General features: G+C 47.5%; 11 protein-coding genes across 11 annotated transcripts; 4 read left to right on the top strand and 7 right to left on the bottom strand.

The window, feature by feature from the left end:
- Window positions 1-451: 451 nt before the first annotated feature.
- On the top strand, window positions 452-1,301 carry BJ212DRAFT_1497985 (uncharacterized protein; the record flags this gene model as incomplete). The annotated part of the gene is made up of 3 exons (XM_041341555.1): window positions 452-725; window positions 780-850; window positions 903-1,301. Coding segments are annotated over 3 exons (744 nt in total), but the record flags the coding sequence as incomplete, so codon positions are not given.
- A 1,013-nt stretch (window positions 1,302-2,314) lies between these two features.
- BJ212DRAFT_1571320 (uncharacterized protein) lies at window positions 2,315-4,275 on the bottom strand (the record flags this gene model as incomplete). Its single annotated transcript, XM_041342067.1, has 8 exons — window positions 2,315-2,708; window positions 2,736-2,868; window positions 2,913-3,114; window positions 3,282-3,411; window positions 3,454-3,666; window positions 3,690-3,947; window positions 4,006-4,127; window positions 4,181-4,275. The coding sequence occupies 8 exons, from the start codon at window positions 4,273-4,275 to the stop codon at window positions 2,458-2,460; spliced, it is 1,404 nt and encodes a 467-aa protein (XP_041185939.1). The 3' UTR covers window positions 2,315-2,457.
- Window positions 4,276-4,575: 300 nt separating this feature from the next.
- On the top strand, window positions 4,576-5,281 carry BJ212DRAFT_1487927 (uncharacterized protein; the record flags this gene model as incomplete). Its single annotated transcript, XM_041341326.1, has 2 exons — window positions 4,576-4,829; window positions 4,897-5,281. 2 exons carry the CDS (start codon window positions 4,576-4,578, stop codon window positions 5,279-5,281), a joined length of 639 nt encoding a protein of 212 aa, XP_041185938.1.
- Window positions 5,282-5,485: 204 nt separating this feature from the next.
- BJ212DRAFT_1305242 (uncharacterized protein) lies at window positions 5,486-8,003 on the top strand (the record flags this gene model as incomplete). The annotated part of the gene is made up of 9 exons (XM_041333737.1): window positions 5,486-5,719; window positions 5,839-5,887; window positions 5,913-5,977; window positions 6,039-6,067; window positions 6,346-6,670; window positions 6,864-7,080; window positions 7,145-7,245; window positions 7,400-7,677; window positions 7,709-8,003. The coding sequence occupies 9 exons, from the start codon at window positions 5,486-5,488 to the stop codon at window positions 8,001-8,003; spliced, it is 1,593 nt and encodes a 530-aa protein (XP_041185937.1).
- Window positions 8,004-9,144: 1,141 nt separating this feature from the next.
- BJ212DRAFT_1487924 (uncharacterized protein) lies at window positions 9,145-11,342 on the bottom strand (the record flags this gene model as incomplete). Its single annotated transcript, XM_041341325.1, has 8 exons — window positions 9,145-9,173; window positions 9,220-9,300; window positions 9,336-9,566; window positions 9,662-9,797; window positions 9,842-9,851; window positions 10,093-10,304; window positions 11,041-11,173; window positions 11,224-11,342. The coding sequence occupies 8 exons, from the start codon at window positions 11,340-11,342 to the stop codon at window positions 9,145-9,147; spliced, it is 951 nt and encodes a 316-aa protein (XP_041185936.1).
- Window positions 11,343-12,108: 766 nt separating this feature from the next.
- BJ212DRAFT_1400197 (uncharacterized protein) lies at window positions 12,109-13,074 on the bottom strand (the record flags this gene model as incomplete). Its single annotated transcript, XM_041337307.1, has 6 exons — window positions 12,109-12,330; window positions 12,378-12,572; window positions 12,627-12,729; window positions 12,781-12,813; window positions 12,863-12,907; window positions 12,964-13,074. Coding segments are annotated over 6 exons (522 nt in total), but the record flags the coding sequence as incomplete, so codon positions are not given.
- A 2,627-nt stretch (window positions 13,075-15,701) lies between these two features.
- Window positions 15,702-16,878, bottom strand: BJ212DRAFT_1487922 (uncharacterized protein; the record flags this gene model as incomplete). Its single annotated transcript, XM_041341324.1, has 3 exons — window positions 15,702-15,782; window positions 15,846-15,968; window positions 16,066-16,878. The coding sequence occupies 3 exons, from the start codon at window positions 16,876-16,878 to the stop codon at window positions 15,702-15,704; spliced, it is 1,017 nt and encodes a 338-aa protein (XP_041185934.1).
- Window positions 16,879-18,199: 1,321 nt separating this feature from the next.
- On the top strand, window positions 18,200-18,983 carry BJ212DRAFT_1450147 (amino acid permease-domain-containing protein; the record flags this gene model as incomplete). The annotated part of the gene is made up of 3 exons (XM_041338796.1): window positions 18,200-18,273; window positions 18,322-18,634; window positions 18,681-18,983. 3 exons carry the CDS (start codon window positions 18,200-18,202, stop codon window positions 18,981-18,983), a joined length of 690 nt encoding a protein of 229 aa, XP_041185933.1.
- Window positions 18,984-19,798: 815 nt separating this feature from the next.
- On the bottom strand, window positions 19,799-22,123 carry BJ212DRAFT_1497976 (uncharacterized protein; the record flags this gene model as incomplete). Its single annotated transcript, XM_041341554.1, has 12 exons — window positions 19,799-19,911; window positions 19,932-20,091; window positions 20,154-20,316; window positions 20,430-20,772; window positions 20,825-20,914; window positions 20,966-21,030; window positions 21,081-21,207; window positions 21,257-21,350; window positions 21,403-21,488; window positions 21,520-21,738; window positions 21,793-21,979; window positions 22,061-22,123. The coding sequence occupies 12 exons, from the start codon at window positions 22,121-22,123 to the stop codon at window positions 19,799-19,801; spliced, it is 1,710 nt and encodes a 569-aa protein (XP_041185932.1).
- A 1,323-nt stretch (window positions 22,124-23,446) lies between these two features.
- Window positions 23,447-23,728, bottom strand: BJ212DRAFT_1287186 (uncharacterized protein; the record flags this gene model as incomplete). The annotated part of the gene is made up of 1 exon (XM_041331977.1): window positions 23,447-23,728. A coding segment is annotated over one exon (282 nt), but the record flags the coding sequence as incomplete, so codon positions are not given.
- Window positions 23,729-24,334: 606 nt separating this feature from the next.
- Window positions 24,335-24,934, bottom strand: BJ212DRAFT_1497968 (uncharacterized protein; the record flags this gene model as incomplete). Its single annotated transcript, XM_041341553.1, has 1 exon — window positions 24,335-24,934. The coding sequence occupies one exon, from the start codon at window positions 24,932-24,934 to the stop codon at window positions 24,335-24,337; it is 600 nt and encodes a 199-aa protein (XP_041185930.1).
- Window positions 24,935-27,894: the final 2,960 nt, after the last annotated feature.

The raw sequence follows: 27,894 nt of genomic DNA, 5'->3' as shown, positions 1-27,894 counted from the left end.
GCAGTTGGTAGAGGACTACGTCGTCGACTGCGACTGGGCACGCGATGAGGAGCTACGGATTGATTCATTTCAGATCCTATGCGAGTCATATGAGAATAAGCAAGGCTCACAGGTACTTTTCGAGCGAGAGAATGCATTGCAGCTTGTCTCTGGAACAAATTATTTTGTGGAGAAGACGAGGCTGTTTGACCATGTCGTGGGGTTTGCCAAGTTTTCAAAGTTTTTGATCGTTGCGGAGGTGCGTTCTTTTGTTTTGTTTGCGTGTGCTGGTTGATTTACTGGTTCTGTGTTTGTAGTACCTCCAGACGACGGGCATGCTTGACCTCCAGATTTCACTAAACAGACGGACATTTACTTCTGCGAGCTTCCCTCCCGGCATGCATATAGACTCTCACGTAGGCACAATCCCAACTCGAAAAATACTGGAATTGCTCATGATATTTCCTAGCCATTCACCATCCTCGATGTCAGCACCAACGTTATCTTCATACACATGACAATGAATGAGCGGCCCATGCCATGGGGCAACATCCTCAAATCCAACTCCAACGGAACTTACTTTGGGGCATCCATCGAGAATGTGAACAGGAAAAATCGCGACTTCATCGACTTTGAAAAATTCGCAGGTTTGAATGGCATTGCGATGGTCAACGTGGTGGCCAATCCTGCAGAGGCTGCACTCACGGGTCGTAAGACTCTGCAGACCAGGATCACACATAATGATGGTATACTTTGCGTACTGATTATCTTTTGCCACTTGTTGATGGTCGTTGCATCAGGTGGTACTTGGAAGGCGCTTCTAGCCCCTTCAGTAGATTCGCTGGGTCAGAAGTACCCTTGTTCATCATTGGTATGTAAGCATTTTTTGCCCACCATCTGGCTAATTTAGCTGTACTATCTAGGCCTGCGCGCTCCATGTGCGCGGATTCACGGAGTGCGTCGACGCCCGAGTGACATATAGTAGCCCTTCCGTCGTCAGTGTCGTGATGGCAGTCGGGAATGTTGGCGACGCGCTCGCCCCCTACACCGAGAGCAATACATTCCTATCCCGGGATGGTGGGTTCACATGGGAGGAAGTGCGCAGGGGCGCGCATCTGTGGAAGTTTGGCGACTCAGGCTCTGTCATCATGATCGTGAACGACCAGGAGCCGACGGATCACATCTTGTTTACGACGGACCAGGGGCTCAGATGGCTAGAGTGTTTGATAAGATATGGTCTATGCCCAGCATCCGGTCAGAGTTCAGGGTTGTCTGAGCGAAGTTCTAAACTTATTGAGGAGCTGACTGCATGGCTTTCATGATGGCAAGATGTTTGCGCTCATTTGTGAGAGCATATAACGACGCTCAAGGCATGCCGATTCCATCAGAAATGTGGTTGTGCGCACGCCATAAAGTGTATGCATTGGTTGTTTGTTGCAGCAGCCTGAGAAGTTCAACAGAAAAATGTCGTTGTTGCGGTCACCTGTGGTCATTCAAGTTCCCGCTGCACCAAGTACATTCAAAGTGGGCTGAAAAGCCAAGAGAACAGGGTTGGACGAAATTTGTAGTTCATTGTATACATTGTACAGTACAGCATGTGATCGCGACATCCACGACGAAATCGGTGAGAAACTAGTGCACCATAAAAACGATGCGTGTGAGGATGTGAAGCGTGAAAAAAAGCTGGAGGAAAACAAAGCACCGGGTAAGAACGAGCAAACGGGAGGGAAAATCGAGGCAATACGAAGATCAGGAGCTAACATGAGAGTTTCCGGCAAGATTGAATTGAGGGTGATGTTGGACGCAGGTGCACCAGGGTGTCACAACGGGCATCCTCGGTGAGAAGCTCTTCGATAGTCTGTTTTAACAGAGACTGGTGGTCCCGCATACACCTACATTCCCTCAAGCTTCACTTCCGAAAGTATCCGTCCCACTCACCGACATTGTCGAAGGTTGTAGGTAGTTCACAGAGTCTAACATCGGTGCTGACATAGACGGTTTGTGGTTCGTTGTTATGTTGGAGGCGGAATAAAAAAATCGTGATGCCGGGGCGCTATGGATGACCAGCTGTAGTCCAGTACGGTGAGTTCGAGATCAACTAGTAGCCAGAGTGCAGCTTGTGATGTACGTGTCAAACATATTGCTACAGGCGCTCTGCAGAAAAGAACAGAAGGTTAGCGAGTCGTAAGATTAGACAGATTGGACATGTACCACAAGTGCGGCTCCGACGATAACATTGGCGATTGTGATAGCTTCCCGCAACGCATTACTTGATGCACTTTATCCGTGCAATCCGCTTAGCATAGAAACTATTCGCCATCCAATCTTACCTGATTTCTAATACTCTAAGGTAAGGTGGATGGCCCATGCTAGGAGTGCGCGCCTGCCAAGTCTCACGGTGAGCGGCGCGCAGCTAGTACTAAGGCAGCCCCGCGGATGCATCAAGCGTTCAGAAGTCCGGTAAATAGGGGACCATAGCTAACGACTCAGATAGATAGAATTGATACCAAGAGTACGTACTTCGTCATTAACTTGCGTTGGCGGAGTGATGATGGCCGGAGACTCTGAGATAGGTGAGGTGGGTCGAGGCGCTGGTGCCGACTCAGATCTTAACACGACTGGAGTTTGTGGCACAGGTGTAGGCATGGTGACAGCTTTGGTGACAGGCGGAGGTGCACTGAATGCAGTGGGTGCGGGCACATGTGTCGGTGCAGGTGCAGGTGCAGGCGCTGAGGGTGTGGATGTCGATTATGCACCATTGAACACAGCACCATTTTCGAGACTAACGAGCTTCAATGCAGCAGTTTTTCCAGCAAAAAACTCGCTTGCTGAGAGAGAGAGCTCTGACGAGGCCACAGCTGGGTAAATGTCGGACTGGAATGAGTCCGCCTGGTGATGCCGTCAGTAAGGCTATTGTAAGCGTTTCAAGAGACATTTAATTTGCGAGGCACAATGAAAGCAATGGGTTCCACAGATGAACCTGATACTTTGTACGCACGGGCAATCTCGCAATCCGACACGTTAAGGGCACGACGAGGGAGGAAACAGACTCCCCGCTGGGGATCTGGGGATTTGTGCTCTGCTAGCGCGAACAGCGAGTCGCTTTCGTACTCGTAATACCGGATATTTCCATCGCTATTGGATTTAAGTTAACCAGGAAAAACAAACGCATCCGACTCTGCCTTACCTTTGCCAACTAGAAGAAATGATATGAGAAAAGACAAGTCCTAAGTACATGCAATGCGCTCATCCAGGAAAAGAATGCCATTGTCGCTCCAGAAAGGCATAATACACCAGCAGACTGATCAATAGTCATAATCTTGACATTTCCAAGACCTCCCGTTTCCCAGATGGAGACTTTACGGTCACTCATCTTGCTAAAGCCAGTTGTCACGATCTTGTCAAGATCGCCCATCCATATGACACGAGCGCCTTTGATACCACCATGCGCCTCAGTGATGCGAACGGTTTAACCTCCTGCACGAGGATCGAATAGACGAAGTTTTCTGTCTCTGCAGGTCGTGGCCATGAGCGTGCTGGTAGGATTGAAGGCGAGACACTGGATGGTATCGTTGCGTCCGGTGAGAACAGAGTATGGGCGATCGGTATCAGCAAGATCCCAAAGCTTAACCGTATGTTCGCTGGACGCACTGGCGAGGACGTTAGACGCGGTGGGGTGGAAGCGATCTTGCGTGGTGATGCATCGATACGGGCCACAGGGTCAAAGTCTTCCAGTACCCAATGATCCTGGCCCCAGCCTTCAAAGGCAGAAGACTCGACCTTCCAGATCATGACTTTGCCGTCTTCACCACCCGAGGCAACGATGGAGTCGTTATGTGGGGACCAATTAGTGTCGAGGACGGGGGCAGTGTGAATAAGCGCGAGGGGAATAACATCAGGAAGCTTGTACGGGAAGTTTGGGACAGCTGCAAAAGGGGAGGGAAGAGGAAGTATTGCGAATGCCCCACCTCCGGATGCATTCCAGTTAACGCTGATGTGCCGTTGGGGGGTATATCAGCAAAGGACGAACGTGAAGAGGGAAAGTGGTCACCCCAGAAGCAGAGACGAGATTCGTGTCCCATGCGCTGCTGGAGACCTTCACATTGTCATATCCATGTTCTTTCTTTGCTGTCAGTCCGAAGACATGACTGTCACGGTGGGAGCTCAGTACGACTCAGCATTGGGAATGAGGTGAACATACCGTGGGGAGTGGGGACAGAAACTTGAATGAAGAGACACGATGCCACGAGTCGGGCTCTCAATTGAAGCACAAAATGTTAGTCGCCCATGATGCATGAAAGTCGATGAAGACAGGTGGCATCATGTACCAAACAAAACGAAAAGGTGAAAGTACCGGCTTCCGAGACCAGTCTGAACTCGCACTGTCAGCTGGCTGGTGTCTGTTAGTACGATTTCATATCATCAGGATCCTAGAAATATTACAGCTGCCGTATTTACGTCTTGGTTAGGCTTTATTCTATACTATCCAACGCGGTTACTTACTTGAAGCTCCGACTTTTCTTTCCGCTATTGACTAGTACATAACATGGTCAAAAAACCTCAGCACACATATTAAAACTCTCATTTGGCCTCATCATGACTGGCATTCTAATTCCACAGCGCTCACGAACGAAGATGTCAGATCTCTTAGAGATCTTCCGCAGCTCGCATAGTTCACGCCCGCTTCCCGAAACTGATGCTCTTCCCGACACCCTATCTCAAGACAAGTACAAGTCCAAGCGCTCTGTGCTGCCCTTCCTCAGAAGGAAGAAGACTGACCGAGCATTTGTTTCGTCTTCAGCTCTGCCTGGAAGGCTCATCGATGCTCCCTCAGCATCTGTCGGCAAAGAGTGAGTTTTTCATCTAATTCAAATCTATTATTGCTTTTCACAAAAGGCTGATCGCATATTACTGTAGGCTCTTGGCTGCTGCTTCAAGTGCAGATGGATTTCCATCTGATGACCGGCTCCCTTCTACCCTTCCGAGTCCTCCTTTGAACGCGTCACCGCTGTCACTGGGCTCTAAATTTGCTGCCAATTTCTCTCCCTTGCGATCTCCTATCAAAACTCTGAAATTGCGATACTCTTCATCTTACAAGTCAACAAATACCCCTACCACTCGTTCATCCGTCACTCTCTCTCCCCCTGTGGCTGATTGCCATGGTGCTGCCCTGGAGTCCTGCCGCTCCAGCACTGTAAATAGCCGACCCACTACACCAAAATCGCTTCTTCAACCCTCTGCAGAGAACGCTCCTTACTATGAAATCATGGACGATTTTTCTGATTTGTTTTACACTTCCTAATAATCTTAACGCTCACCTCCAGTATGGGGGCATTGAAAGCTCCTACCTAGCCATATATAGCTGCATATTTTTCGCGTCTTTCCTTTCACAATTTATATCAAATTATCTATCTCGTCTTGTAGCCCTTGAAATTCTGCATTCCCCGTGTCAAAGTTTTTCAATCACACCCAAAGATGACCCCGCACCAAAAATCTCGCCGCCCGCATGTCTCGATCTCAAGTTATGGCTCGAACTTCATTCTCAGCGGGTTTCAGGGAGGAGGAGATGAAGATGAGCTCACATCTCCTTTTCAAATCACTTCCTGACCTCGATCTTCTACCATCCTACTCTACAGGCCTCTGCGACTTCCCCGCACCAAAAATATCGCCACCCGCACATCTTGTTCTCAAGTTATGGCCTAACTTCTTTCTGGGTGGCTTACAGGGAGCAGGATTGCGGGTGAGCTTGTAATTTTTTTCAATGGTCTTACTAACCTCGACCTCTCACGATGCTACTCTTCAGTACTCTACAATGACCCCATACCAAAAATCTCATCACCCATATCTCTCGTTCTCAAGCTATGGCCTTATATTTGTTCTGGGTGGCTTACAGGGCCGAGGATTAAAGGTGAGATCGTCACTTTTTTCGATAGATTCTCTGACCTCGATCATTCTATATCTTAATTGGTACTGGGAGGTCACGGAGAATCGCACTATTGTGGGTGATGTCTGCTATTTCAGTCTTAATAAAATGATGCTCACCGTACTCCAATTTGTAGAAACTTTCTCGCGAGCCGCAACTCATGGAGTAGGAGCGCGTCAAAACCAATGCGTCAAGGATACGCAGGATTATTTCCGAGAGGCGCAACCATGTTTACATTCCCCCGAGACCAAGTGCCTCGGTCCTACGGCAACTATTTGCGCTGTTTCCGCCTGCCATACTCTTCCCCAAATAGAACCTTACCAATATCCAGCATTCGCACTGTCTCCAAAGCCTGACACTTTCTTTGAACGGACTATCTGATATGGAAAACCAACCATCAGATATGCCACTCGAATTAAGTGCCCTCAAACGTCTCTCCGTAGCCTCTTGCAAAATTGCACCTCCTTCCTTCTCCAAATTGCCACCCCACAATTATCAACCATCGAGATCGGCACACCCCGCACAGCTGCTACCCCAGAAGAAATCACCGCGTTCATCGAATCCCTATCCACGTCTTGCCAAACATTTGGATCCCTGGAAAAGATCTCTGTGGTCGATTATTCGCCTGGCCAGTGGTGGGAACATGAGTCTCAAAGCGAACTCTATTCCCGTATTTTCCGGCCTTTGCTCCAGTTTCGAAGGCTATCGACTGTCGAGTTTGTTGACATTGGGAAATTCCGCCTTAACGACTCGTTTATCGAGGATGCTGTAGTTGCTTGACCGTATCTATCCATATGCGGACGGTGCAATAGCGCAAAGCGCCTCCGTCTCATTTTCAATTTTTTTCGTGCACTTCCTTCCATATTTTATACAGACACATCTATCTCATCTTGTAGCCCTCGAAATTCTGCACTCCCCGGACGAAAACCCGCATCAAAATAATCGAGTTTGTGTTGTATAGCACCTTGTGCCAAAAGTTCCCTTTTCCCACACCTTCTTGACTTCTTTCTGGCCTGCCCTCCATTCACCACGACCTCCGGGCACCTCGACACATTCTGGACTTGTCAAGTCGCACAAAAAGATGACCCCGCGCGAAAATCGCGCCGCCCGCATGTCTCCTTCCCAAGTTATGGTCCGAACTTTGAGCTTGGCTGCCTTACTGGGAGGAGAAGGCACAGGTAAGCTCATAACTTTTTTTCAACGCACTCTCTGACCTCAACTATCTATCATCCTAATATACAGTACCCTGCGATGTCCCCGCGCCAAAATCTCGCTGCCCGCGCGTTTTGTTCTCAACTTATGGGCCGACCTTTGTTCTTGTTGGCAAACCAGGAGGAGGGCAGGTGAGCTTGTATCTTTTTTTCATGTCCCTTTCTCGTGCTAATATGTTCAGATCTCACATTAGGTACTCTAATACACTCCCCGCACCACTCATCTCTCCGACCGCACGCCTCATCCATCTGTTATGGCCTGATCTTCATCCTGGGTCCGCTACAGGGAGGAGGTGACTTGGGTGACTTCATATCTTTTCCCCTGGCATCTAGCTGCTGCAAACTGACCATTTTTATACCTAGGGACTACCTACATGAAGAATTTCGGTCCCCTTCGATTGTCTACAGCCCCACGGTACTTGCTTTGCCCCCTCCGCCTCTTGACTCTCGCGCACCCGTGTGGACTCGCTCCCAATTGTTTCCGGCCCTCGTTCACGCCAATACATCGACCTCTCGCATTGGGGACTGCTTCTGCATGGGTCCGAAGGTGTTTTTCCAAGTAGGGTGGGTCTTTTGTTGTCATTTCGTCCTTCAGGTACTTAGGATCAGTGCATATGACTCGCATTCACCAACCCGTCGACGATTCCGCCCTTGCCTTCGACGATATCAAAGACGTATCACAAATTTTTATTTCCGACAAAGCGGGGAAGAATCACAATGTACGAGAATCGAACCGCATCACGCGCACGCATGATACGATCCAGTGCCTATCAGATCTTCCCTATATCGCTCTCCTTCTCGACGTCAATGTAGTCCTGGACCTGCAGCTTAACGTCACATTTCCGAAGACGCACCCAGCCAAGAGGGTGGAATTCTACTCGGGCGATTGAGCATATGTTGCAGATGGTCAGATGTGCGTACCTTGGCGAGAGCTTTTGGGGGGCTCTGAAGATTATCCTACTGTCAAATGAAGTTGTTCGAAATACTTGCGCGCCAGCAGGTAACGCCCTCAGTAGACTTAGAACCTTGAGTAGATAACAATCGATGAACTGAAGGAAATGATCAATGATAAATGTAAGGTCCATACTGCGGTCGCTGCGCTAGAACTTGCGTTTCTCCCCCATTCTCGTATAGAGTTCTTTGAAACCCGAAGTCGTAGACTCGTAAGAAAGTCTGACAGAGCGATGACCCGGCTAGTGAGTGTGGACATATCTACCATTCACGGTGTAGCCGGTTCTTCCATTAGGTCATATTAACGCCGGCGCTCTACCCCAGAGTACCCCAGGACACCCCCCCAAGTTCACACACACCCAGCAGACGTCTGTGGATTCGACGAACATCACGTGCATGTGACCAAATGTGACGCTGTGCGGACAAATATCTCAAAAATATGCCGAACTCATGCCGAAGCATGCTAAATAGACTGAAGAATTTGGTACCATGAAGTTAAAGTAGATTAAAAGCACGATGCAGCAACAAGTATTTAATAAATAGAGACTTTCGAGACACTTCTTACACGTATAATACGACTCGACTTCTCGGACATGTGATACTTTAGGGACTTTGAAGACACTTATAAGACATGCAATACGACCGACTACATACTTTGAAGACATTTATAAGACATGCACTACCACCGGACTTTTGGGACTCTGAAAACACTTAATGAGTTGAAGGGTTTCTCTCGAGCGTTTCTGCTTGCGTGTTCTGTTGCCCATGGGTCTTTTTAGTAGGCGGGAGGATGGCAGCGGCTTCGCGGCACATTGCGTCGGAGTATCACTCATCACGTTTGTCACGTGACGTTCGTCGAAACCACCAGACCGCTACTTTATGTGGAGTAGAACACAATATTTGCGATTCCCAGAACAATGCTGAAATGTATCTCAAAATCAGAGCGCTTAAGTGTACAATGGATTGATTTGATTCACTTATATAGTACAACTATTATAAAAAACTTGTGCGAACAAACAGTGTAACGTGGAGACTTGTGCAGTAATGAAAGTAGCCCGAGTCCAAGGAAACTAACAGGATTCAGGAGAAGTGACGATTTGACATGGTGCCTGTGATAAGTGAGTACGGAGTTAAAAAGGAAAAGAGTATGCGTACGACGTGTGTCGGCGACAGACAGTGGGGGCTCGCACATCGGGCGTGAAAGTTGTGTAGGAGCCTTGGAATCGGGCGGAGGAACTACGAAAATAGCGTCAGTAGGTTGAATGACGTACAGGATGTCATTGAAAGACCTATTTGCGTGAATGTAGGTACATTCAATTGGATAGAAGGCACGTTGAGCTGTATCGCCGGTGGACAAAGCCCCGAGACGGATATGTTGGATGTAGAGACGGTGCTGACTGTGCGCGAGGACAAGGATGAGCATGTGCCGGAGCTTGATTTGGTGGATTCAGAACTTGAGCTAGATGCGTTGGACCCAGGATTCGAAATTTCTGAACCTGAGACTGGGCGTTTAGTACATGAGAAACCGAATGAGGATAACCTGGAATGAAAGATGTTATTGAATAGTTTTACAGAGGTAAAAAGGAGGAGGACTCACCAGGCGCCAACCTCATATACACATCCCTGAGGAGCGCCAAATCGTTTGCATAGGCATGTTCAGAGGTAAGAAGCTCGAGCAGAGCATGTCGGCGTTTCGTGAATGCTGGTGCAGGTGTAGGGATGGAAGATAGCGGCTAGCCATACTTCAGAGACACTTAGACACTTCAGAGACACTTACTTCAGAAACACTTTAGAGACACTTCAAAGACACAATATGTATACTTCAAAGTTCAGAGACGACGCCATACTGTTGCTTACAAAATCGAACCACGTGACTGGTCAGTTGTCCTTCATACACTATTACCAGTAACTACCGCATCGGACTCGTCTCTTGGCTACTCACATTGCTCTTCGACATTGTCTCGTTCCTTCTCGTCTGAATCATCTTATATTGCTTCCCGCCGAAGTTCGGCGTGGACCAAAACTCACCCTCGCGCAGCACCTTCACAACCCACAACGACTTCGTCCCTCTCACCATCATCACCAATGCCCTCGCCCTCAAACGAGTAGATCTCAAGTAACGGGTCCATGCCCATAGCGACCCTCGAGCAGACGTATCTCCCGCCCTCACGAATCCTCTCGAGATCCCAAGATGCATGCATATATGGGGTTCGACGCCGTTCGGATGTGTAGGTGCGGCGCTATATTCCATAGGTAAGACAGAACTGGCCACTAGCGTCAGTATGTTGATCATTTGCGCATGTACTTTTCTTTTATGGGTCTAGGATTCGTGCTCGAAGCAAGGTGTCACGGTTAGACTGGATATCGACGAGGAGCGGGAACATCTTTCGATACTGGAGCAAAGCGTGCCACAGCGTTTTGAATGTAAACTCTGTAGAATCGCTTGTACTTGAATCTTACTATGCAACTTTAATATCTTCGGACGGTGAGGACTGAGCGAGCGGCACCCGCGGTATAGCTGGCCACCGAACACGAGCATCAAGCTATCATCCCAGGAGTGAGAAACTTGTTATTGTCATTGCGCGAAGGTACAGTGAGCAACAATCACGGAGCGAGTACTAGCTAGTCGTAAGTGACAAGAGTTTTGGACGTTTGTTCGGGAGCCTTTCTCCGCTGCGACGACTGCGTCTTCACACTGGTAGTAGATCTCGTAGTGGCAGAAGATGTAATGTCGACTCTGTGCGATGCTGAGCCACTCTGCGCTGGAGTGATCAACTAGTAAGGGGAGGGATTGACTTGAATGTTACTACTCACCTAACCTGACCAACCTAATGTCTAACCCTAAAGCACCGAGGCAAGTATGATGCAGTCCTAAGCATCTAACTAACCTAACCCTGAGACCGAGGCAGAATATGATGCAGTCCTAAGCATCTAACCACCCTAACAAAAGACCGAGGCCGAACAATAGCGGCCTACGCGTGCAGGACCCAGGATAAAATGTTTTGGGCACCAGTCGCGCAGTTTTGATGCGAGAGACGAAATAACTAGTGCGGGAGCGGGTTGTGAGTCTGTAGAATACAATGACGAAGGATCGAGGTCAGCCGGTGCGCTAGAAAAAAAAGATATGGGGGTTTACCTCCTCCTCCCCTTGTAAGTTACCCAGAGTGAAGTTTGGGGCCTAGCTCGAGCATTTTTGACTCGGGAGACAAGCGGAGTAGCGCGGGAGCGAGCTGTGTATCTGTAGAGTAGGATGATAAAATATTGAAGTCAGCCGTCATGATGGAAAAAAAGATATGGGTGGATTACCTCCCTCCTCCCCCCTAAGTCACTCAGACAGAAGTTCTCGGGCATAAGTCGAGCAGTTTTGACCCGGGAGACGAAAAAAGTGGAGCGGGAGCGAGCTATAGACCTATAGAGTAGAATGACAAAAGGTCGAGGTCAGAAAGGGCGATGGAAAAAAGTTATGGGTGTATAACCTCCTCCTCCCCCCTCTAAGCCACCTAAAGCGATGTTTTGGGGCATAAGTCGGGCAGTTTTGACGCGGGAGGCGAGAAAAGTGGAGCGGGAGCGAGCTATAGACCTATAGAGTAGAATGACAAAAGGTCGAGGTCAGAAAGGGCGATGGAAAAAAGTTATGGGTGTATAACCTCCTCCTCTCCCTCTAAGACCGAGTAAACCAGAGTTGAGGGTATAACTCGGGAAGTACTGTTCCGTTTGACGAAATTCTTGGCGCGGGAGCATCGTGGACTGCGAATTTCGCAGCCCAGGAAGTGTCGAGTCGGCCGGGGATCGTGGTGAGGAAAGAAAAATGGAAGAAGGTGGTCAAGTGGGTGTGAGAAATTAAGAAAAACACGGTACCCTAAGTCAACAATTACTCAACCTTTACACAACATTAAGGAACCGGGATTTCTCGCGGGAGGATCAGTTTTTCAGGGGCTACAAGATGAGATAAAGATGTCTGAATGAAATGTGGAAGGAAGGGGATGAAACAAATGTAAAACGGTGAAGTGGCTCAATGGTCCATTGAGCCGTCCGCATATAGATAGAACCTTTGCTGGACGTGTCAAAATTCTGGTCAGCTTCCGCCACAAAGGAAGATTATCCAATCACTGTGCTTTCATGACCACTTTGATGTGGTGGATGGATAGATGATCCCCGCTGTCGCGGTAAAACAGCCATTAGTGTGCGCCCGATAACATGTGCAGAGAACTTACTTCGAGGCAGCTAGTGCTCATGCGGACCGCACAATATTGTCAATCATCCTCCCTAAAAGCGTCATCAGACACCGCGTCGGTGACAGACATGAGGCTTACCATCTAACTGATGCCGTGAGAGTTTCTCGATATCGCGAAGAAGTAATGAATGATCCATCTCCTTCTGATCCGCGATAGAGGAGCCTATGAGTGTGTGCTCGTTGTTCCACATAATTGCAGCGGGATTATTCAAGCCGAAGTGGTTGAGCCAAAGACGACGTCGAGCTGCAGCGTCCAGTTCAGGGAAATTGACAACTTCAATGGACAACATTCAGAAGCGGAAGCGGGTCAGACAATCGGGTCACGTACCAGCCGAAAATCGTGTCAGGAGTTCTTCGTTGCAGGTACTTGATACCCAGAAGGAGATGGAATCATCCGACTCAAATTGACGGAGAATAGTGTTGACGTGATCCTGACGAGAAATCAAGACTCGAATAGCAAGGGTCTACTGGCCAAAACATACCCTATGTCTTAAACCTTGCGACTCCAAGAAATGCTGGGTGACGTGATAAATCACAGTGCGAGGTGTTGAAGAGAGTACGTACATCGGCGTCTTTCACCACAATCACCGCATTCCAAGTAGCTGCAAACTAAACGATAACCAGGTCTCGTCAAAGAATCATTGACAGCTGTCAATTGTACGAACCGACACGCGCAGAGCAATATCTGACACTAGATTTGTAATGTTGTATAATGAGTCAGCAGTGATAGTGATAGTAAGCAGAGGAGATTGCAGACAGCATGAACAGTTGTCATTCTGCCAGTTCCTGGTGGTCCCTTAAGAAGTACTGTCTACGAAATGTTAAACGTGAGACATAAACGGTGGCAATTCAAACACACCTGTCCTTTGTTGAACTGTGCTGGTTCTACAGAGCAGCCAGAATTATCCACTAGTGCTCTTATAAGATCCTGCAACAGAAGATAAACGAAGCCAAGAAACCAACATGATTGCGCGCACCTTGGTATCTTCGTCCATGATCAACTTGCTCCATGCCCCTTGATCATATTCAATTGGCTTCAAATCCCAGACATTGAATGTTCGCCATTGCTAGTCATCATAATTAACTTCGGCAACCAGCGAAATGTGTGTTACAAATTGCTCACATTCACTTCAAGATCATATCCACCAATCCAGTATGGAAGGCACGCAATATGCTCCCTCGCATTGTCGGGAAGTGGAACACGTCTATGATACCCTTAGCGTCAACAAGGAGAACAGGTAAATTACTCACATATGTGGGTTGTAGCCTTGCAAGGCATGGTGGTATCCAACTGAGTCGATCATCACCCGCCTCATCCGTGGTTTCGAGTTACCACTGAAAACCGACCGTATTGGTGTGTCGTCATAATCTGTAAATGGGGAAAGTATGAGAACAGCGTGATGAGAAATTGGAGTGATGCGGCACTTACATTCTGCGCAACAAACTTTGCTGTAAGAAAGATAGAGTTTTCCGCACTCTATATTGATGATTCGACATCTTAACGACAAACTGAGAAGTAAAGTTCTCACCAGTCACTTTGGCAAGGGCTTCGTCTGTGACAGGTTGGAGAAACAGGGACGAGATGGCTTGAGTTCCCTAAAATTGAGTTCCCTAAAATTGGTGAGTGAACAAATGGTTATTTGATAGAGGAGAATTGTCATAGTACCTCGAATGCAAAAAGGTCAAATGCAAAAAGGTCAAATGCCATGGTGTGCTTCTCGAAACGAACGCCATCCCACTCAGGATGCTCCGACTCGACGACCAACGCCCTGAACAGATCTAGTCAGGATTTACCACAGCCATGTTCTGAAGGGTCTAACTCACTTTCTATCATCGAGGAAGCGAGCACTCTTCAAAACTACCAAGATCTTTCACGCAGCATGTCAGTGGTGACGATGAATGAGCGAAGGAAATAGTTCCCACAATAGGCCTCTCGACATCTAAACCATTCTGTAAAAGCCCAGAATTATAGATGTAACGCTTTCCTTCCTCATAGTAATACTCGAGAAGGTCGAAGGAAATCTGATTGTTAGACAACAATTCTTTGAGTTGCTTGACCCTGCATGGTCATAAAGACAAGGAACAAGTGAGATTGACTGGAACACACGCACGGCTGCTTGCTTTCCGCTTCCACGACCTCCAACAGTTTCCCTAAATGTATCACAAGAACATCAACGAACTCAGTGGCCACTTCGCCTGACCATATTGATCAGAGTTATTCGACTCGAGGAGCAATGCAAAACTAACGTCCAGTAGACGCATTGAAGCCTTGGCTGCTAGGTCTTCTGGAAGTTGTTCTGCACCCAAGAGGGTGCGTGCATCGTCCAATCTGGACCGAAGTATCTTCGCCTTTTGGGACAGTCGATAAATAGGGTACTCAAGAGGTTTGTCGTAGTCGGCGTCGACAAATACAGTACTGAGAATCAGGTACCGATGTTATCAACACGCATGATTCAATTACAAGACAACATACTGAAGAAAAGAATCTAAAATCGAACTGAAGTCGCTAAAAACAAGTGACTTCCTCCCTGAGCTTGTTCAGTATACATGCTATGCAATGTATTTTTGATATAGCGAAACCATGCCTCCCTGGTTCATGGAGCGAACGTTGAGATAGAAATAGAAATAGTCATTGATTCTTGGAATGCCTCTAGGCGAAGGCGACTTATACCAATCCGGTACCCACCGCTTGATGTACTCATCCCTTGTGCACCGTAACACATTGAATAAGCCAGCACCCAACATAAGCGAAAAACTCACCATTTTTGCCACCAACGAACAAAATGGTCCTCTCCTTCCTCATAATGCTTGTGTGAAATCAATTGAGGTTGGTAAACTGGCGACTGTAATTCGGGAAGTAGGTCGCCCCATGGATTTTGCATAGGCCTTGGGATGAAAGGGGGGTTGGGGGTTGACGGTTGGTGATATAGTGGGGCGATGTGCCTAATTCCTGGATACACACAGCCAGGAGGTACAAATTCTACGTGGTCGACCTCTGCAAACCTACACAGCAAAAGTACGTGACAGCCATATCTGTCATCCTTGGGCGCAACGTTGATGCTGTTGTCGTCGTCGAAGAAAAGACTGCTGGACCTGTATACACTGTGGCCGAAACACGAGTTCATGACAATCATACAATGTATACAAAGTTAGAAGTCATACTCTGTTATGGCGATGTAATGAGACTAGAAATGAAGAACAAAGTTGGACCAAGCTATTGTATCGCATATGCCAGGAGGCAGCGGTTGTGAGCTCAGTATCATTAGTACCAGTAGTGTAACAAGTGCAGGAATGTATATGAGCATGCTGGCAAGTCCACCCATCACCCAAATGATAGTAAAGCATTTTGCGAAGAGACAGAAAGTAAAGAAATGTGGGAGATGGGGGTGTTGCATAGACGAGGTTAGAATGACGGTGATGGCGAGTCTGCAGTGTCCTTCGAAGCTGCAGGTTGTGTCTTCAATAGATCAAGTTCAGCTTGCATCTAAAGCTCAGCACAAGCACTACCATCAATCAAAGAAAGACTGTTGCTGCTGAAAATGCGTACCTTCGCAATTAGGCGGTCGCGTTCATTGATTTGGTGGTCGCGTTCGTTGATTTGGCGGTCGCGTTCATTGATTTCATGTTGCCGGTCTGCGCGGCCTCGTTCCAGAAGCTGGAGGGACAAGAACTATCAATCAAGGAAAGGCTGTGGCTGCTAAAATGCGTACCTTTCATCAGTAAGAATCGATAAGTAAATATCACGACTAATTCTGGGAAGACCTCACCTGCTGTGTTCTAGCTTCTTCTGTTTGCCTCTTCTGTTCTGCTTCGTGTTCCATGCGCGTCCACTGGGAGTGATACTCCTCGCATATCACCTCCACACTGTCTGCCTTCTCTATGTTGAACACGAGATAACGAGAGCGCCCCTTGTGCCGCATTGTCTCACGACAATCTGGGAAGAGCTGTTTGAGGGCCTCCCATACCGTGTGAGCATACCAGTAGCATTGGTACTGGTACAAATCGTAGATCGGAGCATGCTCACTGACGGCTGACAGGAGAATGGATACATGTATTGCTGAGGGGCGTGCAGAGCCGGTGAATTCAAGGTCACAGAGTTCCTTATACCGGCCATGTATGGTAGATAAGTGGTGTTGGATGGCAGAACCTTTGTTTGGGGTAGTGAAGATGGAATCACGGGCGGCGGTTTGAGAAACAGATGGAGAGGCTATGGCTGATGACTGCATAAACTGCCTTGACGAGCCATTGGTATTCTGTGTAGGATCCGTACGTGGCGTGCGGTCTAACACTAAGATGGTGATGGCGTGCGGTTGCGTGGGACTCCAATGACGAAAATGGAGGGTTAAAAATTCGTGTTCTTTGCCAGAGTCGCATTTGCAGTAGACCATGCGTTCAAGCAGGCACTGCAAAGAAATATGGCTGCTCAAGAGGATCGTCCTCCATTCTGCTATATCGTAGTGACTATCACCTGAGGTGAATAAGCCAGGAACATCATGAGGAAACTCCATGAAAGGACGGGAAATCCTTGCAAGGAAACCACGTATGAAATTGAAACGATTCGTTCCATACTTCAAGGCCATCCCAAGTTGTTAAGCATGTCAAGGGTTAGAACACGATGCACAGGAAGATCAGTCAACAGTGGCTCAACTGATGGGGGCGCCGAGTCCAGGCAAATCTGGGCCTATCTGGACCCAACAAGTTCATGAACCAGCCAGGTGCATAGTACTAGATGTCATGTGATGGTTGGCTCACAGTACGCTTATATAATGAGTGTCAAACAGCCAGCTCTTCTACAATTTCACCTTGCCCATGGTTTGTTACTTTTGCGAAGTTGCGCGTTGAACACCACTTCGTCTTCCCTGCTTAAATGCAGACGCCACTACCTTTGGCATTATTCATATTCATCCAAGTTGCATCTCGCACTGCCTTCGACCCCCAGCAGCGCGTGGCCTCAAGCCCGAAAGCCCCAGGCATGCCAAATCCATTGGCAATGAATGGGGAGGACAGGGGGTGCAATGGTGAGCACGGATCTTTTTTGTATAGCTCAAAGTCCCCCCGCATTGTGCGCCTCTGTCACCCACCAAGCTTGGCATAGCCTGTCCCTGCCCCAGGCTGAGTGAGCGTAGGTCGAGCCCCTCGTCGAGGGACGAGCCACTCTGGTTTATTGATGCCCCTTTATTTTCAGGTGCTCCAATACATCGACGGTTGCTCAATGCTGTGGTTGGGGAGCCCCGCACCTCCTCTGCAATGTGCGAGGGGCGGGCCCTAGCGACCTCTTCATCAACGGTGTTTGCCATAGCAGCAATGATTATTTAGGCATGAGTTTTGCCAGGCTCGTCTGCACGCATTGAATCTCAGCCCTTCTTTGGCTTTCCCCATGGGCACGCATCAGATGCCCCGACGCCCCAACCCAGTGGACTTTCCGGAAAGGCCTTGGACCTGGAGGGCGCTATAGTGGCGCGTGATGAACCTCCTTGGGAGGAGGAGCACAATCGTGATCCAGGTGTAGAGGATTCCCAGCTTTGTGCCAGGCAATGTACAGCCTTCTGCCGCTCTGGGCCACGCTAATATGGTGTGATTTACTCACTATGGGGTCCTTTTGCCTTTGCTCATTGCCCCTCACGTGGAGCGGAAGGGTGAGTTCTATCTAGCCACCTTACTAAAGTGGTCTATGCTATCTCCATCATGAAGGTGCCCCGCCAGCATCGAGGCATTGCCATTGCAGAGTGCAATCATTACAACACTTGGTCACAGGGCATTTAGTGCCACCAGCCTTCCTTGGTGGAATGACATGTCACTCTGATCTCGATGACATATTCTAATCCAGGAATCAATGTCTCCCTTGCCTTTTGCATGGGCACTGATGTCGGCAGCGTCTTAAGTAGCCCTGTCGGCCAGCCTATGGCGCAGATCTTATACAATTCGCTCAGACAGAGAAAGGCTCTGGTTCTATGGTGTCTCATTATTTTAGCGGAGTATGTTTCAGTGCTGTGTGACATACCCACATCCTAATCATAGAGCAGGTACATGGTGGCATCGAACTGCCTCCTGGTCGGCTCTCGCCAAACGTTTGCATTTGCTCGTGATGGGGCTCTCCCTTTTTCACGGTATTTGTACCGGATCAATCACTACACAAAAACACCCGTCAATACAGTTTGGTTCGACACCATCTGTGTTCTGGCAATTGGACTTTTGTCGTTCGTGAGCACCGAAGCCATCGATGCAGTATTCACAATCGCTGTCACCGCATCGTACGTCGCTTACATAACGCCGATCACAACCCGCTTTGCGTTCAAGAATAATTTTAAACCCGGCCCATTTCATCTCGGGAAATTGGTAGGTTAATCGGCAGTGATGTATTATTAAACTAATGTATTTGCAGAGCTTTCCAGTCACTGCGATCGCTGTAGTGTGGATGGTCTTCATGATCATTGTTTTCTTCTTTCCTGCGAGCCCGCAAACGACAACACAGCAAATGAACTATACAGTTGTGGTACTTGGAGGGGTCATATTTCTGTCGATTTCCTGGTATAATTGTCCGGTGTACAGAGGTGTGCATTGGTTCACTGGACTCATATCCAACTTTACACCAGCCATCAGAGGTGAAAACAAAGACGAGGATTCGATGTCGGAGAAGAAGGGACAACATAATGAAGATCTCTTTGTTTCAGCGGTGGATGTATAAGTAGTATTCATTGTACCGTCCTGAAATCGTCGGTATGCCAAAATGGTACATATGTAATTCAACGAAGCACTTTAATTATGTGTAAATACATAGTTGGAACCCCCTGAAGCTGCGTTATCGGAAAGTCGGGTCAAATGTTCAGCCATATCATATGTATCACCTGAGGCTTTGCTGCAGTCGCGTCGTTCGTGATCTTGTGAAAGGACCTGATGATGATCATTACGCTATACTCAGTATTCATTGTCAGTTGCTATACATCCGTACGTACATGAAGCTCAGGCCCTACGAAAAAAGCTCCTGCTGTGCTCACACAAACAAATCTGTCCGCCCCAACGTCTCCGATATAACCCCCACCACCTTGGCTTCAAACTCAAACACATCCACACCACAGTATGCCAGAACGTCAAGAGTGCGGGAATAAGTCTTACCAAGTCGTTTCGGATGGCATTGTTAGGTTGGGTGAGTGTATGTGCGATAGGAGAATAATAGATACACGTACACAACGAGAATCATCTCCTGCTTAAGCTTCCCGTTCTCGTCATACTTGGGACACACCTCCCAGTAGAAGTGAAGCAACTTTTTGAGTTGCTTGTTTCTGGAGGGCATGATTGTATGATTGGCATCAAGAGCGTAGGCTAGGCCATCATCGTTGCATCAGCATCATGCGGTCTATAGGAAAGATCAAGGAGCATACCTGAGGGTTCCCATTGATCGTCGACACAATAATCCTGCGTAACGTGTCCAGTCTGTCTTCATCAGTTCCTTTCTCAAGAGACGCCCTAAGCTCCTGCGTGGATGGGCTCTCTGCAGTATCTTCAAATACAACTGTATAGCACGGTGCCTCTGCATGCTTCACGCTCGCACCACGGAATGACAGCTATGCACTTGCTGTCTAGTGTGGGGACAAAGTCTTCCCATCGTGTAACTTCTTTTACATGCGCATTGTACTCAGCGAGAGCACGCTCTGGATAGTTTCGAGCGTCTTCGGGATTGTGGTGGCAAGGTCAGCGAGAGCAACGGGGATCTTTGCACCGGTATCACGGCGCACGGACAGCGTCTGCTGCTTCGCAAGGTCATTCGGCCCTATCTCCAAACGAAGGGGGACGCCCTATTCATGGAACAGACAATATATCAGAGGCGAGCAACGGCAGCCAATGGTAGAGAACATGCCTTTTGTTCCCAGTCGTTGAATTTGTATCCGGGGGCGTAACCCTCCCTAAGATCTGCTCTCGCCCGGACACCCCCATCTATCAGAGATTTTGCGAGATCATCGCAGGGATTGTTAATCTTAGCTCTGTCTTCATCGCTCGTCTTTGCTGGACACCACACAGAACTACGACAGCCTGGATAGATGCAACTCGCGGAGGAAGGACCAAGCCTTGGTTATCACCATGCACCATAGTCATCACACCAATTGTCCAGGTCGACAATCCCCACGAGTTTTACCATGCAAAGGTCTTGCCTTGGCCAGAAGGATCATTCGAGTCCTCGACCATGATGTTAAACATTTCCGGGCGTGAAAAGTTCTGGCCCAAGCAGTGCGAGGTAGCAGCCTGAATACCACGGCCCGAGGGAGGAACAAAGCCTTCAATCGTGGTAGTATAGAGGGCACCAGCGAACTTCTCCTTCTTGGATTTGATACCAGGAATGACAGGAACAGCAAGGAGTTCCTCATACACGCGGCAGTACAAGTCGAGGATCTCCCGAACTTCCTTATCAGCCTCGGCCTTGGTAAGGTGAGCAGTATGGCCCTCTTGCCACAGGAACTGCCGAGTACGGAGGAACGGTTCTGAATAAAATGATAAACAATCAACGGACAGTGGTAGAGCACAGGGACTAACGCGGATGTTTAAACTCCCATTGGACGACGTTGTTCCATTGGTTCAATTTCAGTGGCAAATCTCGATGACTCTTGATCCATTTGGCATAGTCTGCGAGCAATGAATAAGTAGCCCTCTCTATGATGATGGAAATTGCCTTACAAGGATACATGACAGTCTCAGATGTCGGACGAATGGCTACCGGCTCCTCAAGGTCAGAGCTCCCACTGTCACATCATTAAATTATTAGAGTTCATTCGCTCCTTTATGCACTCACGCTCTTGTAACCCATGCAACTTCCGGAGAGAAACCCTCAATGTGGTCCTTCTCGCGTTCGAGCACCTTTTGTGACACAAGCATAGGGAAGTATACATTCTGAACGCTCATTGCCTTGTTGAACCAGTCTATAACACGCCTTAGTATTCGGAATCAGTCGAGAACTAGATCTCATACCTTGGATCTCCTCCCAGATAATGTACGACCACGGCCTCAAGATATAGCACCCACTAACACTGTAGTACTCGAGCATTTCTGCTTTTATTAAGACCTAAAACACACAAATAAGTCCTAGATCGGGGCAATCAGACAAAGGAACCCACGCTCTGATACCACGCAGAGAAATCGACTTCCTTCTTGACACCGATGGCGATCTGAACGGCGCCATCGATTTTCGCGACCTCTTTCTCTTTTGCAACAGGTTTTGAAGGAGCCGCAACCGACATCAGACTTGAGGGAAGTAAAGTCGATTTCTTGGACTTTCAAGTCCTCAGTCCCAAGTTTTCGGAGGTAAGACAGGATATCCTGTCCAGAAAGAAAGACGGTTGCACTGGAGGATAGTGCGTGTAACGCAAATGTTGATGAGGAGGACGTGATCGATGCATCAATCACGGTAACAACTTTTGGGAACGTCTCGCTAGTCAATGAAAGTAGCGACACTAATCGTCCATGTAAATCAGATTAGTTACACCACGTCATAAGAAATAACATACAAGAGTCCTTATCGAGCGCGAAAAATTCAGCAAGCAGATCCTCAGATGCCAACCTCAGCTCCTTCAGGTTGAGCTTCTTACCGAGCGCTGATGAGCTCGTCTCGGTCTCTTCACGGGCAATCACGACAACAGGGACCGGAATCGCAGTTTTTGCAGTCTTCGGCTTGTCGACGAGCGTTTTGATCAGCTAGGATGATTTAGGCGCAGATGAGGTCGCAAGTAGCGTTTCTCGCCAAGATGCTGGGGAATTTGTTTCAGCATGCGTGACGCTGGCTGATGGGGTGATTGACAGCCCAGCAAGGGACTGGGCTACAGATTCTAGAGAGTTCATAGTTGTAGATGTGGTATATCGAGAAATGGCGGTTAAGGGCCTTTTGACCAAAACGCGATTTCGGTATGATTCGATAAAATTGGGCCCATACGTTATCCGAGTCAGATGCAAGTCACCCTGGACAACTTTTATTCCACAGGAAAGTCCATGAATTCGCCGCACAGCGTGCAAGAGAGCTTGCATGCGACAAGCAGAAAAAATCGCAAGAAATGCGCCATAATCGCCTCTTCAACACTCTCAAGCGACTACGTAACTTACGCGTCGGTACTTCAAAGTCTTCGACAACCTTCGACAACTCATAAACCTAACAAACTCTGATGGTAGTCGAACTAGGACCCAATCCTTATATGCCAGCTCATAGGATGACTTCGTAGAGGTACCTGTTAACTCCAGAATAGAAAGCTACGCTACCGCGCTTGGCCCGTTGGATTCGGGAGTCCACTCAGAGCGGATACCCAGTCACTGTGCCGGAAGGGAGGATCATAGGTCCTACGACTTCGTCGCGTTTTTCCTTCCCGCACAAGAGCTTGATCAGCGTGAATACGAAAGGAAATGCAGTTCCTAGATGGCGGGTCTTATTCGACTGTCTTTTAGCTGTAGCCATCCAAATGAATAATATGCTTGCCATTTTCTTTGTACTAGTGCACTTGGCACTACGGCAATCAGGAATAAATGCACCGAGTTTTACCCGGGTCCGTCTCCTCTCTATTAGAGATTGAGTGAATGAAAAACGAGAACCACCCTTGCTGGAAATGAGCAATTTAAACGTGAACGATGTACCACAAGGAGAGCTACTGTTATTCGAAGTAGATCATAGAGCTGAAAGGGAACCCGTTTAGGCCAGTTTACTCAGTGACCACTTTCAGGTTGGAACCGCGGGGGTTATACGATACAGTCTGTGGTACCTATGTCGCCAGTCAAGTATGAGCAACAGTGGTACTCAATGTACTCGCTATGCACTTACTTCGGGACACACTCGAAGAATGCATCGATGTTCCACTTCAGGAGTATGACAATCGTCGAAGGTTTGAGGAAGTTGAAGAAACTGGTCTGGTAAAGGCCGAAAGAGTGGTAGATCGGAAGAACATTGAAGGATACTTGAAGCCCATCTGGGGTGTCCCATATCGGTGGCTAGTGAAAGGTTCGGCGAGAGCAAGTAAATAGTGTCGCATAGATGTACTGCTAGAATTTTACCTATTTCCATAGTCTGTATCATCACTCCGAGGGTAGCAGAGGTGATATTTCCGTGCGATATCATGATGGCTGTACAATGAGGTCAGGGTGACAATGTTGCAGAGACGGTGCGTCCGCAATTCTGCAATATCAGAAGTGAATGCCAGAAAAGAAATACATGCCTTTGGGAAGGCCACTTGTCCCACTGGAATAGACCAGGTAGGCCGGAGTGCCCTTAGTAGCATGGCGGACTGGCAGCCGTGGAATGTCGTTCCTGTGAATGGAAGAGACAAGCTGATCGTAGCTTGTGTAGCCTTCTTTCTCTCCGTCCAAAAGATGAACTCGATCTGCTGGGAGGTCCAAAGTTGAAGCGAGTGGCAATAATGCTAGACTGGTGAAAACCCTGGTCGCCTGAGCGAGCGACTTGGCGTGCTAACATGCAAAATAAAGAGAATCGGAGTGGGTCACTCGCCATATGCAGTCATTCCAGCACCCGCGAAAGCCAAATATCGAGAAATGATGAAAATGATACAAGTTACGTCCCATGATTTGGACCAGGTCCATTGCACCTGTGGGGAGTGATCAGAACAACACTCGCGAACAGACAGATATTTCCCCGACCTCTTCGGAAAAAGTGATGCAGTAATCAAATGCCTGAGACATTGAAAGAGATTTGAGCTAGAAATACAAGAAATACGTTTGATACTCATGAGTATCGCACTACAGAGACAACAGTCAATGCCACCTTTCAGTTTTTGGACGATCCACGGACACTCACAATTGACGTACATAATGTTAACCTCGAGTTTATTAGAGGCAAGCCGCCCTGATACTATACTTATCTACAACTCGAAGGCCAGCCTGGTATGCACTGAAGCTACTGCATATATAGTATGTGATACAGCTTGACACAACAGCCCACTCTTTCTTCATGCCACATTGATCCTCGAGGTCCTTCCGTAATTTATTCTGCAACTTACTGTCCTCCGGATCAGGCCACATTAATAGTCACATGAATGTACTGACTGTCCCCCCCTGCTACCATCCCGCAAACACTGGCGTAACACGCACAGCTTCCCTCGATTTCCTGTACTTCTCGTCTTCAGCCTTCAGGGTCGTTGCGCATGCATGTCCCTCCACAATGATCTGGGATGCCTCTAACGATGTACGGTTCCCCGCCCACCATTCTTCTATGACGGCCTCTTCCTCAAGACATGTCACTACCATGACTATGGGGGCTCGCCGCTGATATAACACCTCGCGGAATAACTGGTAGTTGCTCTGCAATGCGCCAGTGTCCCGGCATTTTTGAATGCAATATACCAACAAACTAGTGCCGCCGTATTCATCAAGCTTACGGAGGAGGCGGCTGGCATTCTTGATGGATCGGTAGTATTCATCTGGCTCAATTTCTGGGTTATCGATCCTCACCGTGTCGAAGATATTGCATTGCATCTCATCATCAAAGAGCTTGGGTAACTCATATTTGGTCCATGTAAGGGTGCAGCGTTTGAGCTTGGAGCCAGTTTTAGTGATGTTTTGGTCTGCGATGAGGTTTATGAGGGAACTCTTTCCGGCGCCCATTGCCCTGAATATAACAATGTTTTTAGCACGAATGTCGCTTTTGTTCTTCCCCATCGTGATGTGTGAAATGGTATCTATTGGAGTCAAGCATCTATGGTCCCATAGATGTTCCTTGAGGGAACACCTTAATTTGGTTAGTAAAGGGAACAGAGGAACATGAAGACCAATATTCTGTGGGAAAAGAGGGAACACCATGTCTTTATTTGGTTAGGCAAGGCATGAGGGAACACAGGGTTAGTGGGAACAGAGGAACATTATGTGTCATACTGTGTGGGAAAGAGGGAACACAGGAACATTATGTGTCCCAATCTGTGGGAAAGTGGGAACACAGGAACATTAGCCCCACTCAATTCTTATTTTATTCTGCCATTTTATTTTGTGGCTTGTAATATAAATCTTGATCACATGGGAAATAAAATAATGTAGAATTGAGTGCCTCAGTTTATTCTTCCAGTTTATTTGACACAGGCATCGCTGAGCTTGTAATATGCCGAGTGGCTTGAAGTACCAAAACATTTTGTGTAAGTCAGTTGATCTCACTGGCAGCGTGAATGAGTGTGCACAATGGACACACCAAACTGGATTTTTCCTGACCACAACACCTACAACCACTGCGTCACTCCTAATGATGCGGAAGAATGGCAAGCTAGTCAAACACCTCAAAAATCTTGCCTGCGCGATACCATGCAGCCTGCGCCATCTCTGCCATTTGAGTATGGTATGCCACAACTGCAGTTTGGAAATCTGGCAGCGCACAACACATCCCAGATGCATCCGCAGTATGTGACGATGACGTCCAGTGCCAGATATGCCCACGGTGTTGGTAAGTTGAACCTCCGACGTGGTGTTATTTTTGGATACTTGAGCGCAGTTTATTCCAGTTTATTTCTCGGACTCTGTACAAGTGACAGTTTGGTGATGGCTCATAAATTGGAGAAATAAAATGGCAGAATAAAATAAGAATTGAGTGGGGCTATTGTCTGTGAGAAAGAGGGAACACATGGTCAGAGTCAACAGGGGGACATCATGTCTCATAATTTGTGGCAGGGGTGGAACACATTCTTTCTGTGGCCCTTAATTCACTGACCTTATTTACTCACCCCAGATTTCTCCTCCCTCATCTCTCTTGGCTCTATTCTCCCCATCTGACTCCATCCCCAGCCCTCAATAAGCTAGTATTTTATGTATATATTTCTATCAAAACATGATCTAATGATATTTTCACCCAGAACATAATGTTCCTGAGGCCCTGCAGGAAGTGTGCTGATACAGCATGAAAGAAGGAGGTGCTCACCACACCCATGAACACATTCTGTAAATTGTATAATTTGTCTGATAAACTGACCAATCTACTACTGCAGGCAGAAGTTGGCAAATGTCAATGCAAATCTTATTTGTACTGCAAGCAAATGATCAGGAAGGGCAGGGGGCATACCATCAGCAAGGCGTGAAAAAGGCTATTAACTGTATGCTTCATAGATCACTATCTATAGACTGTCATCCACAATGAAGGATGTTTGGCACCCAAACTTGATAGAACCACACTTTAATTGCAGAGTGTCCTAGTCCAATGCATTACAAACAGGATAACAAGCATTGTTAATATAACATGGCCATGTGGTGAGTATCAGACTTAATACATCATCCTTACAGGATCTTGCACTAGTACTTCCCTTTGGTGTGTTCCATTACAGCGACCCCCACCATGTCAAGTCTGATCCGCCCTCTGTACTCTATACGATGATAGGTTCTCCCCAACATCTTTGCAGCCTCCGTATTAATGTAAACCTCCACACTTACCTATGGTGCATGATAGCCCACTTGCCATGCCATGTCAAACCTCATCTATGCTGCATCACTGCCTCATCAAGTGCTGTGACAAATCCCACCTGCACCTCAACAATTTTAGCTGTAAGTGCAACTTGGGTATTGCTTCACTACACACCAGCTACTGTAATTTTTTTTCTCATTTCTGCTTGCCTGTGCATGGCTCAGTCATATTTTATATTGTTATCCTGTCAGATTCATTTACAGCAGTAATGAAAAGAAACTACTTTCCCCATCTCTCTTTCTTCACTCCTGTGTGAAAACAATGTGCAAACATTGCAACAATTTCACACCGTAGACAGTGCTGTGTACAGTTGACTGTGTGTGAATGCATCTGTATGAAAGTTGAGCATAGTGCGTTGGAGAGTCAGTCCACGGCAGCCATTGATCATTGTTGCATGTGCAGGCCATTATGGAAATTGTTTATGGTTGACAGTCCAATTGGAATGCTCATGCTCAGTGAAACCCGACAATTTAAAGGTTGATCCATGAAGATATGCATTAGAGTACAAATTGAGGTGGATACAAATCTAAGAAATTCGGGATGGCAAAACTCAGATTTTGTGCAAGACACAAAGAACCTTTGGAAAGGTGAAAAAATGCAAGCATATTAGACTTTGATCGCCTAGTTTGCAAACTTTGCACATATTGCATGCATTGCATGTTTATGTGTGATTTTTGCATGTAAGTCCATAGTTGTGCTCTACAGATAATGTTTATTCCCAGTTAGTGCAGTTGAACCATGTGCATCTTCTCATCCGCCCACCATGTCATTTGACCCCGCTGCAACCCCTGCTCGATACAAACATTCACTTGTCTTTCTAGTACAATATGACAACCTGTCACGGTGAACCGTAGGTCGACTAGGATAGGCGCGACAGTAGACACTCGATAAGAGTGACGTCTAGAGTCGGATCGTAACCTCACAAATGTAAGGCTTCTTAAGACAAATCAGAGAGAGTGTCTCCGACTTGAATATCGATATCAGACACTTAAGATTGGGGGTCTTAAGCGAAGGATGTTCTGGGTAAAACCTAGTAGATTAAAGTGAGGACTATCTAAGTACAAGCCCTGCTTATATAGGTAAGGCGTGCTTTAGGGCCGGTACGTATACGTCATCAAGACGAGTCAGAGATAAGAGAAATGACGTCATCAAGATGAGTCAGAGATAAGAGATGAGTCAGCTA

The sequence above is a fragment of the Suillus subaureus genome (assembly GCF_016647635.1).
Source record: "Suillus subaureus strain MN1 chromosome Unknown BJ212scaffold_110, whole genome shotgun sequence".
NCBI lineage: Eukaryota > Fungi > Basidiomycota > Agaricomycetes > Boletales > Suillaceae > Suillus > Suillus subaureus.
Note: the sequence above shows the minus strand (reverse complement) of the source record. Positions and strands in the feature narration are given on the sequence as shown.